A 12,444-nucleotide genomic window follows, 5' to 3' on the forward strand; every position below is an offset into this window, starting at 1 on the left:
CTCCCTGCTCGCACAACACCTGAAGTAATTAAATAGTTGAAATAAGCCCGCTCTAATATTTATATGCCATAAATTAAGCAAACAAAGGCGAACGAAGGCAAACAAACACAGATACGCACACACCCACATGCTTGCTAGTTTAAGGCGGAGGGGGCGTGGCCCATGGGCGTTGGGAAAAGGGAAAGCGGAAAGGGAAAAGGGAGTGATGGAAAAGAGGGGGCAGGGGGCTACTGTCACCCTGACTGAAGAAGACGACGCGTTGACACGTACGCAAAATAAATTTGTTAAGAACGCAATAAGAGTGAACATTTTGTCGCCATTTAAGCGCGATAAATTATTGTGCAACAAAGTGCGACAAGGACAGCAGCATGGGCGGGAAAAGAGACAGCGACAGCGGGCGGAAAAGAGAGGCAATGCACTCGTATTACGGCAACGTCTTATTAAATTAAAATGAAATTTAAACTTGATCTTGTGCCGGCACAACTTTCTGCGCCAGAAAGGAGCGACTGCCAACCGAGCTTTTCTACTTTTCGGCATCAGAGTTGTGAAGAGTATCTATAAAATAGCTAAAAATAGTAAATATATTAATTATAATATATTTTTTACAATCGATATAGGGAAAATAAAAGAATTCATTTCAATAGTATGCATTCACAAAGTAAAGTATTAAACAAATATATTATTTAAATTGTGTCTAGTTGAATAGCCAACTGGAGCAGAGCCATTTTGAGCGGACAAATTGGCCTTCTAGCTCGGCTTAGGTGTGCGAGCGAGGCGGCATGCGGCGGTGCGAAAGAGACGGCGCACGCAGGACAAAGTTGTGAGGGCGTTTGTCTAGCCGTTTTCCACATTTTCCCCCGCGCTCTTCACGAAGCGGGAGTCGTCAAAGCTGCCAGCTGAAGTTGCACAAAAGGATGCCGGAAAAGCGAGAGGCGGGAAAAGCGGAAAAGAGGAAAAGCGGGACACTTGGAAATTGGTCGCCTCAAAGATATTTAAATATTTGTTTGCCTGTCGCTGCGACTCAGTGTGTGTGTTTGTGTGTTGGTGTGTGCGCGAATGTCGGTGTGTGCGGGTGCATAAATCTTAAATAACAAGCAATAAATGCTCTACAAGTCTTGGGCACTTTTCGGCGATTTGCATGGACATGCTGCCATCCCGCTCTTGTTTCCGTCTCTTTCTCGCAGGACATGACTCCCTTTCTTTGGATTCTCACTCGGCAAACTTTTAATCAAAATGTGCGGCTCACAGTCTGCTGGCTGAATGCACTTGAACTTTATGCCAAAAGGAAAGTCCGGGGAAAATCTAGAATCCAGGGTGGCGGGAAAGAGAGGGCCCGATAAGTCGACGAAAGAGAGGGGTGGTGTACACGGCTCTCCGCCATACAAAGTCCAACCGAGCGAAAGCTGTTGAAAATGCATTAAATTCTTTGCTCAACGAGCAGACAACAGACTTTCAAGTTGAGGTGCTGAAAAAGTGGGCTAGTGATGGGTCCGTGGATTACTAAAGTCCTCGGCGATATAGATATAATCCCAAAATGCCAAGAGCCAGGATTTATTGGTGGCAATATGGTATTAGGTAAGATGTATGCCCCAAAATATTTATGAAAAAATATGTAAACCCTATGCAGTTATTTAACTATGTTTCTTATTTCTTGAGAATAAATTATCGAAATGACTTCGTGGCGTGGCATTCCACTTAATTTGAAACACACACTTGGTCCCAGTGGAGTTTTGAGTTTTGCTCCGAGGATTGCTTACTTTTCATCGCTTTTGCCCTCTACGAAACTAACTTTCACCGAACTTCATTTGCGATTCCATCCATGAACCTCTCAACAGAAACAACTTTGGCCGACCATCATCAATTCCACTAGCTAAAGGGTTAACCTTTCACCTTTCACCCCTAACCCCTGGCCCACAAATAAGATTTATGGCCGCACATCAAATTGATCCATTTCTGTTCGCCTCGACTTTTCCTCGCTAATTTGCGGCCTTTACCTTGGGGATTTCATAGATATTTCTCTCTTACCATTTATACATATATACAAGCTGGTATATATATGTATGTATATACAGGCTTATGTCTGTAAATATTTTGCACGCTTGTGTAATTTAGTTGGGAAAACAAGAACTGCGGTCTTCGGTTACATCTCAGTGTTCCAAAATTTGCATAAATAAAATTGGCATAATAAAATGTAAACATTTTGCTAAGCAAATTGTTATAGCACCACCCATTCTCGAAAGGATTCATCCTTAGGATGAGGAAGCGAGCGCCTAGCCAATATTTGTGGAGTCAACAAATTTACATTGCAAGTGAGAAAAGGCACGGAATCCTTCGAATTGAATGGGCTTTTCCGCTCCCGGGTCTTCTTTAGATAGTATATATATTGAATATATGTATCTAGGGTTACTCACTGCACTGCGCCTCATCCGATTTATCCTCGCAATCCTCGATCATATCGCAGCGATAATGCGGAGGGATGCAGTAGGTCTTGTTGAACGTGTACTGCCCGCAATTCAGCTGCGGCGTTTCGCATTCAGGTGGAGCTGTGAAATGGATTTAAAAAATATATATTACAAAACATATAAATAATGGTATTTTAATAAACTTGATTTTAAAAGGCTCACACCAAGCAGCTGCTGTTCAAAATATAGTATTTGGCATAGGCTTATCTTGGGTTAATTACAAAAAAATAAAATTAATATATAGCTTGAGTGCATTTTCATTAAGTGCCTTCTGCATCAATCAGATCTTCAGTGGGCACGCGTTCAAATTAATTAATTCCGGAAATTCCGGCGCATAAGAGCTGGATTGAAATTCAATTCATCACGAAACCATTCAACGAATCGCCACCGCAGAGCACTTGAATACTTCCTTGGTTTCGCTGGGCGGCCCCACTTAATTACTGTCTATAATGTCATATTTTTTAAATTTGATTTTCCCGAATGGAATCCACATGGTCAGCAACTTATTGGTACGGTACTTACGGCACGACTGCATCTCATCCTCGCCATCGTCGCAGTCCTTTTGGTAATTGCAGACCCAGTGGTGCGAGATGCACTTGCCGTTGTTGCACCGAAACGAGTCCGTTGGACACTCCGCGTTGATGCCACTGCTGCTGCCACCTGTGCTGGCCAGGCTGCCACCTGGAAAATGGAAGGAAAATGTCCCGGCAAAAGCGGAAAATCAGTGAGGGCTCTTCTTGTCGCACTAATTGGCATGTGACTGCCGCTTTGTCAGTCGACTTATCCGCAAGTCGTTGCGAAACTTTGCTAATAACCAATGCGGTGCCAATAAACAAACTGCCAAACGGGCCAATTAGCACTTGAAAGTAATAGTGAAAACAAAAAAAATGATAATCTTAAACTAACTATTAAGTATGTATTTATAGTACTTAAAATATTATTATTATTACTTGGGAAAAATATGCCTTTAAAAAGTCTAGCAATGCGAATGCTTGCCACATTTAAGCTGTTTTTTTTTTGTATACCCATACTTATTTGAATTACAAATGCTTTCCTACTAATTAACAAGCTGAGAATGCACTTTTTTCGAGTGTTCCAAAAAAGAGGGAGCTGGGCAAAGGAAAGGCAAAGGGAATTCTGGCTGCCGACAACAAAAGACTGTCATAAAATGGCAGCTGCAAGGATGCGCCTCAACTTTTGTGGCTGCCAAAGCCGCCGCGGCTAATGGCCTTGTCACACACACACACACACACACAGACACACACTGGCACACAAACACTAACACACTTACAAGCACTAGCAACGGGCACACACATGGGGGAAAAGTGCAGGAAAAACTGCAATAGCAGAGGCCAAGGAAAACGGAGCAGGGAAGTCAGAACGCGACCGGAAATGCTTAGCTGGGATTTCTTCTCGACGGGGAAAATGGAGCAGGGAGCGGGGAGCTGAGAGCAGGGAGCAGGCAGCAGGGTGCTGGGAAACCGTTGGAAAATGGGTGGGGAAAATGGCGCATGGGGTCGACTGTTCAGTTTTTGGGGCCAGGGCGCTGACAATGTCATTTGTTTCCGGCTACGTGCACTCTGCACGTGCCCGACTTTTTGCGGCCAACTGAGAGAAAGTGGAGAAAGGCGGCGTGAAGTTGCCCCACTGTTGTCCCCATTTTTTCTCCGGGTGCACCTGCTACAACTGCAACTGCAACTTCCAATTCCGCATCGTCGATGGTAGTTGAAACCGAACTTCAATTAAGCCCGATGCGAAGTGAAGTTAACCGAATTGGCGCAAACTGAAGCCAAGAATTGAAACTGAATGGAGTGCGCAGAGTGGGAAATGCACAAGGAAGCTGTCAAATAACAATAGAAATCGAATAAAGAAAAAGGCTTTCAGGATAATGGGGTGAATCGAAAATAATTTCCAACTTTCGTTGCAGCTTAAGCACGGACTTTTAAATTAATAATACGAGTAAACCAAATTCGATTTAACTTGCAGCCTTCAAAATGCGAGTAATTGTACGAGTAATGCATTTTCCGGGCTTCAATTCAACTTTCTTGTGAAACATTTCCAATTAATGTGCCACAAATACGTTAGCCACTCAAACCACCGAAGTTGGGCGCCACTTCCGGCACTTCACCACCTCCGCCGCAGCCGTCCAAAAGCCCACCTTTGAAATAACCCCGAAAAGTTCATGTCTAATTATGCATCTAATTAGTGAGTGCATTCTCCGTTTGGCAATTCATGCCGAAATTATTTTTGCCGCTTCCGTGCCATAATAAGAGCCAAACCGCAGACGACAACCGGAGTTGAGGCCCCCCCTTTGCCCGGCGCCCCTGCTTTTGCCACCATGCCGCCATGTCATGCAATTCATTGCGAATTTAAGTACGCATGCCTTGCCACAGAATGAAAACGGAGTCATGTTTTATCACAGCGGATAATTCACATGCGCAGTTCGCGGGGGGATTACCCCCCCAAATAATTGTGCCAGCAGAATCCTTTCATTCACGCATTGTGCAGCTCAAAATGATATTAATAATTGCGCATATGCCAAGGAAAATCCAAAATTAAATGGAAAATGCATCACATTAGCTGCAAAGTAATTGTACATCTTGTAGTTTTGCCAGTGAAATGGTTTCAAATTGCTGAAAGAAGTTTACTTGATCTTAATTAGTAACATTTGCTCTTCCCAAAAAATTTTTGTCTTACATTGTTTTCCCCCCGTTTTCCCTGGTTTTTGCACCACTGTCCAAGGACTCGGCCCGCATCTGTTTTTAGAAACTTTTCTTACTTCGTTTGCTTGCCACTTTGTTGTGGAGAAAAAGCCTCTTGGAATAGTTTCCGGCTGCCAGCGAAACTATTTCGGTGCCCAAGTTCCGAAAAAACGAGTGGCAACTGCCTTGCCTTTGATGTGGCCGCACCAAAGTTGGCCACCAATGGCGGATAATGACAGAGGGGGGGTTGGCTCCGTCTGCCCTTCCGGATTTTCAGCCACCCGATTTCCGCCGCCTGATCCGAACCCAAATCCAACTCCAACTCTGGAAATTCCTGTCCTCCCATCAACCGCGACAACATCAAAATGCACGTTATTAAGTATTATGTTGCTGTTGCTGCTTCTATTTGTTTTTATTGTTATGGGCCATGTTATGGCCATGTCCTGCCCCTCGTCCTTGCCCCTCGTCCTTGCCTCCCCTCACCATTTTCCGATCCCATTTTCCTGCCAGCAGCGTCAACGGTTTTAAGAGCTTACAAAATATTTTGTAATTTTGTCACGTCTCAACTTTGGCGACGTCACTTAAAATTACATTTAACAAAAAAACAAAAAATAGGAAAGGAGAAAGCAAGCAAAAAATAGCCAAACAAAAGGGAACGGCCAGGAAATGATGTTTGTCTGTGATTTTCCTTTGCAGTTATGTTTCTGCGGGGTAAATCAAAAATAGATGAATGGTTGGCAGGACGAATAGATGGATGGATGGTCCAGACATTTCCCACGCATCACAAACAAAGAAGATTAAATAGGCAAGGGAGAAATACACTTTAATATACGGAAAATCATAATAATCAAGGGAAATATTGGAAAAGCTAACATCAGCTTGTTGGTAACAAACTTTCCAGTTTTTAATCTGCCTGCTAAAAAAAAAAAGAAAAAAACTATCTAAAATTGCACAACAAGTTGCCTATGTGGCAAGTGTTTTTCCTAAGCAGATCGAAATACCTTTTCGCATAGATTTTTCATTGAACTTTGAGTAGCTTAAAACCGATTTGTAATCTTCTTAAGCTCGAACAGGAGCATGCATTTGTGTTGGCCCAATAAAAAGTGTTCATTTTCAGCCAATCCTTTGTTCCGCCGGCCCATTTTCAATTTCAGATTTTCAAACTAAATATCCCCAATCCAGCTTAGCCCCAAACATTTAGTTTGACTGAAGCACTGGCTCCTGCTACGATTTCCTAAGGCTTGTGTTTTGCTGAATTTCCCAGAAATAAGCATAAATCAATGTTTAGGTTGTGACAGAACAAAAAGGATTTGGGCCAAATCAAAATGGAAATACATATTTCCATTCTGAGTATGTCATGAATAGATTGTTCACAATTTTTCCGCGCCCTCTCACCCCATAAAAATCGGACTCTACACAGAGAAATATTCCATGCCTAATTATAAAACATGAATTATTAAGTTGATAAAACCATTTTTTAGCAATACTTATATTTTAAATTATATTTTCTTTCCTTAAATTCCCCACATAAAATACTATATATGTGGTACATTTCGCTGGGTGCATCCAGTGCCCATGACCATGCCTTTAGTGGGTTAAAACGAACGGCAGAGGGGATTCCCAGACTGATGCCACCAAAAAGTGCATGCCGTATTTGGAAGCATCCCTTTTGCCAGGCTTGCCATACATTTATTACCACGAATTTCCATTACTCACTTAAAGAGGGGAAAATCGTTGGGGGCGCTGGTCGGGGATTATGGGGGCGTGGCCGCAAATATGGCAGTCAGACAAACGCGTTATGGGAACTGCCGAGCAAAGCTCTGCTCCGACTCTCTCGAAGATTCATCAATGAATTTATCAGTTTTTATAGGCAATTTATTATTTATTGATGGCTCTGCCACTGGCTAAAAGAGAACCCCTGGGAATGGAATGCCTGCAACAGGGGGTGGGGAGAGGGGAGCGGGGTTGTGGAGACAGTGCGGGCGTTATGGATATGGATACTACCCAGTGTATTCATCTCCAGTCGCACACAGCCGCAAAAACATAGCATACATTTGAGGGCCAGACAATAACTGGCAACAGCTTTTCAAACTCCAAACGATTCTTTCTCTCTCTCCCCTGCCCCGCCCCTTTTTTTTTGAGTAGTCTTTCCCCTTTTTTTTTTGGAAGGAGTGTGGGGTGAGGGGGGGTTCTTTTTGAATAATGGCTGGGGCATGTTGTAGGGGTTTAAGGCAGTTTGGTCATGTGGAGAGTGCATTTGGCAGTCATAAAGGAAGCGAAGCCAAAAAAGCAGACGAAGCCAAAGAGAATAATATATTGGTAGGAGAAAAAATGAACAGCCGACCTTTAAAATGCCCTACAAAAATATATAACAGTTAACTAATTAAATTAGGGAATAAATAAAGAAAGTTCAATTATGTTGTCTTACTTTTGGAAAATTCATTATGATACTTATATACCAAAATCTAAAGGTAGTAAATACAAATGTACGAACTTTCCCCTTTAGCTAATATGCCGCGATATGGCAACCGGAAATGAAAACTCCAAAGAGCCGCAACATTCAGCCGGAAAATGGAAAAGGGCAAATGTAATGCGAAAGCGATGAAGCCGCGTCATAATGTCCGGCAAATTGTTGCGGGCATTTCGCATCGGGGCACGTCTCAGTTTACAATGTTTGCCTTTGATTTCCCATTCAGGGTTTTAAAATTCCTTGGCAGGACTCTGGCACATTTCTGGAGGTGGGATTTTAATGGATCGATTTCGGTACTTAACGAAAATTTACTTATGCTAATGTCGCTTAAGTAAATGTTACGCCAATTAATTGAGTTTAAAATAAGTCTTAAAGGTTTGCTTTCTTCAGAAAAAACATTATTTTACATTCACTGAGATATTCCAACCACCCATAGATAATCCCCCCCAGTTTCTGCCCAACCAAATGACCATGTATCGATGACCGCAGCCGCTTAACCCACTGATGACCAGTAATGTGATTTCGTACGTGATTCGATGCGAATGCATGTGGATACGGGAGGCCGCTGGAGGGCGTGGCCGCCTGTGATTAATTTATAATTTTATTTAAATAATTAATAGCGCTGCAAAATGCGCCATAAAATCCATATTCCGGCATTAACTTATAAATAAATTCGTGACACTAAATCACATGACAAATTTTCCAGTATTAAATGTGATAAATTTGAAAATGCAACAGCGAAGTGGTAAATATAAAAAAAAATCAAAATAAATATCAATGCATGTTTGTTGCAAAAAAAAAGAGCAAGTAAACGATGCAGCATAATAATAATTTATTTCCGTATGAGGCGCATAAATGGAAATAAATTAAATATTTATGCAACATAACCTGGCCGGCAAACAAAGGCCAAGGAGCAAAAGAAATTAAATAAATACAACTATATAAATAAGCAAATAAATATTGCATCAAAAGTGGAAAGCTGGAGGACAAGAACACACAGACAACAGCGAAATGGGCCAACAACCAAATGCAACTTGGCCAAACAAAATACAACAAACAAAGTGAAAAGGAAAAAAAAAATGGAAAATATGGGGGGTTTCAGCAGAGATGCCGTTAATTATGCCACCAAAGTGAGATCCTTTTTTTAACGAGTAAATTATTATACGCTGTCATGCAAATAGTTGCAATAAAAAAGGCAAAAACTCAGACACACAGGCGCCAGAGCATGGCCATAAAAGAAAAGGGCGTGCATTTTGGGGGGTCGTTCGGGGGGATTGGAGAACGGACAGGGAGTTGGGGGCAGGGGCGGGGCAGCTGGCATAATTGCATGCTCGAAGCCATACCCCATCCCCCCACCCCTCCACTCCAGCGAAACGCCAAGCCCACCCAAAAATCACACAGAGGAAAAAGCGTTTTCAAAGGGAATACCTCATCAAATTCAAATTCTGAGCGAGGAAAAGTTATTTGCTTAAATTTTAGGGCGTACTAAGATTAAATATTGTGAAAAACGTGCATTTAAGAAAGAATTTTTAAAACATTTTCCTATAGCTGTGAGCTTTAAGAGTTTCACTGATTTTTAGCGAAATTTGTGGTTGCCTAAGGAACAGCTAAGTAAAACTGTTTATATAACATAACAAAAAAGTTAGTTAATTGTAATCATATATTTATTATTAAGGGTTTTTTTCCAGTGTAGGGGGCTGCCTGTCCTGGGACTCATTTGTATGCACACAGGCGGCCTATTATTTTTAGCGCTGACGTGGGCGACGACGCCAATGTCGACCCGCAACGGCTGTGAAGGGTTAATGCGACCGCGGCAACAAGCCAATGGATAGATCCCGTGGATCCTGCACCGCGGCATCCTCACCTACCACCCCCCTCCAGTTCTCTTCACCCCGCTTCCCGGTTCCATGACGTGTGGCCCACCGATGCGGACGATGACGTTGACGTCGACGACACAGACGGCGGGCAAAGTAAACAGCCCACGGACGGGCGGGGGAATCGAAAAGCTTACATTCAAAATAAGAATTCATAATAATAAGTTTAATATGAATTTTAAGTTGGAGAGTATTATTTATAGCTTTAAACAGCGTGTAATGTACATCAATCTAAAAGTATAAAGTTCATAACTTTTCAACCAGCCCTCGCATCTACAACTTTCAACTGCAGGTCAACAACACAAACACACACACACGGAAAGACGCAGACACACGCAATTTATATTTGATGACCTTACGCACATTCAATGAGCAAAACAAGAGCGAAAAGCACTTCAAAGGACTCTACTTTCAGGAGGGATTCAACAGCATCCAGGATCCTGGATCCAGCGGACCGTTTCCGGGAACACGACCAGTGCACATATTAATAATAATCCCCACGATCCGAAAAGCTGGCATAATTAATGGCATACAAACGAGCAGTACATAAATTTGGAACCTTTAAAGCTGCAGGACAATGCAAGGACATTTAAGTATTCAGTTGCAGTGGAAGTGGAAGGCAGAGTAAATCATGACCTACACTACTTAATATTAATATTAATTTATTGAACTAATAAGATCATCTTTAACACGCATAGAATATGAAATAATGAAAGCGAAGTAATTCAAAATAATTCATTGAAAATTGATTCATAGAATATCTCTAACAATGGCGGCTTAATTTGCTTGTCAATAGTGATAATAAAGGGGAGAAGAAGATCCCAAGGAGGCGGAAAAGTGGGCGGGAAATGTCGGGTGAAAGATATGTACGTGACATTGCAGCCAATCCGGGAAACTGAGAAACTAAGAGAAGTGACTCCATAAACACGTCGTGCAACCAAAAACACCAATAACCAAAGCGAGGAAAAACAACAAGCAAATTTAAACTCTGGCATAAACTGATAGGCAGCAACAACGGTTAGAGGTGCTCACTTGGCTATAAAATAGCCAGAGAGATAGACTTCAAAAATGTCTATTTATCTTCTAAGAACTAGCATTGTTTAAAAGTAATTCTTGTAATTTGAAACAGAACTGCTTTGTATATTTTATGCATATTTATTGTAACAGTTGATTTTTCTTTTATTTATTAAAATAATAACATTTTCGTTTAGCCTTTTTTTTTTGTTATAGCTGCCATCTCTAGAAGCAACAAAAAATGCATGTGGAAGAAGGGGAATTCCCGCTATGTGACACACGGGAGAAATTAATGCCTGCCAAAATGCGCGGCAGCCTGCTTTCTTTTTTCATGTCTTCTCTTTCAGCCCCGCTCAACCTGTCTCTGTCTACTTCTCGGCACGTTCCCCAAACAAATAGAGCGAGAGGCAGGATGGGTGGAAAAGAGACAGGGATTGGGAATAACGTGCTAACAGCAAAACAGCCAAACAAAAATGAGAAAAATCAAAGAAAACTCAGCTACTGAGATTTTATGCAACAAAAACAAGAAAAAAAAACCCAAAACTTTGCCACAACTTTAATGTGCGACAGAGAAGAAGAAAAGGAACGAGAGAGATGGAAGTACTCAGGTTGTCGTCTCACTCCTGAGTAGTTAGACTTTTAAACGTGTTTTCGAATGCGATTCATTAAATGAGGATAAGCTTTAAGGGCAATATGCTCCGACGTAACAGGGCGTATACGTAATGTTTACAAGGAAATTCAATTTCAAACTATCTGTCGGGGGATTGTGATCTCATTTGAATAATTTAAACATATAATCTATATAATATTATCAACATACGCTTAAAAAATTACTTCCTTTCCAACTGAATATATTTTAGGGTAATACTTTAGTCGAATTAAATTACATTCTTTAACACCAGCTTGTTTTGCAACCCTGGCTCAGCTTTAAAATTGACACAAAAGGATTTTTCCACGCTCGGTTTTTGCTTTTCTTCCTTTTCGTGTCGTTGTGGGGCTTTATTATGGCTTTCTTTCGCTTTGCCATCCTCTGGCTGCCTTGTTGTTAGTGAAAATCCTTTTGTCCTGGCCCAAAGGACAATGGCATTGACTCGAATCGGAGTTGAATGCAACCTGGCATACAAAATGCAGAGGAATTCAAGAAAATGCTGGAGTAACTTTAAGTGGCCATAAGCACGCCGCTCTGATCTTGATGTGGATAATGCTTAATGACCTTGAAAATAAGGGTCTGTTGTCATGTAATGGAGAACAAAAGTAATTGCAAATTGAGGGATTCTCTTTATGTGGCAAGGAAAATGAGGAAGGCAGAGGAACATAAAAAGGAAAATCGAATTTCATGTGCTCCCCATGGGTAATTATAATTTAAAAAGTTTGTTAAATAGCTTTTTAGATTCAACATGAGCTTGCGGTCTTTTAATAACATTAAAGGTAAGGAGAAATATTTTCATTTTGGATCATTTCCATAGTTTAGTTTATTTATTTTTTAATTTTCTCTCTGCTTTTCCTGCTTGTCCCGCTTTTCAACTGGCCATTTCCCTGCTGTGCAACATTTGTGTCGCATTAATTTGAATTTGAAGCGCGTTCAAAATGAAATCACGCGCACTCCGAACCAGAGGGCACAAAAAGTGGGCTGGCCGTCGGGGGGTTAAGAGGTTACAGTGGCGATGGGGTCAAGGGGTCAGCGGGTTAAGGGGCACTCGGTGTGACCAGCCCTGATGTTGTTTATGGTGGCAGGCGGCGCGAAATTAGCATTAGGCCAAACGATGCCAAACAATTTCGCCGGCGTTTTGTGCCTCACCCCTCCCCACCACCACCACCGCCCCCGAAAAAACAATGGACAGTGTGGAAGCGAGGGGTCTTGGGGTTAAGGACTGGCGGTGAAGGGTTAAGGGTTCCCGAATCGCGTTGCATGCCAGCATTAT

General features: G+C 41.9%; 1 protein-coding gene across 5 annotated transcripts in view; it reads right to left on the reverse strand.

The window, feature by feature from the left end:
* LOC6739860 (low-density lipoprotein receptor-related protein 2) overlaps window positions 1–12,444 on the reverse strand; it is a 147,667-nt gene that overhangs the window by 20,413 nt on the left and 114,810 nt on the right. For all 5 annotated transcript variants that reach the window (XM_039297999.2, XM_039298001.2, XM_044923682.1 and 2 more), the window contains exons 3-4: window positions 2,985–3,143; window positions 2,412–2,543 (exon numbers count right to left, since the gene is read on the reverse strand). In XM_039297999.2, coding sequence (XP_039153933.1) covers window positions 2,412–2,543; window positions 2,985–3,143 — 291 coding nt within the window. The remainder of the gene's footprint in view (window positions 1–2,411; window positions 2,544–2,984; window positions 3,144–12,444) is intronic.

Source organism: Drosophila simulans, chromosome X (genome assembly GCF_016746395.2).
Source record: "Drosophila simulans strain w501 chromosome X, Prin_Dsim_3.1, whole genome shotgun sequence".
Taxonomy (NCBI): Eukaryota; Metazoa; Arthropoda; class Insecta; order Diptera; family Drosophilidae; genus Drosophila; species Drosophila simulans.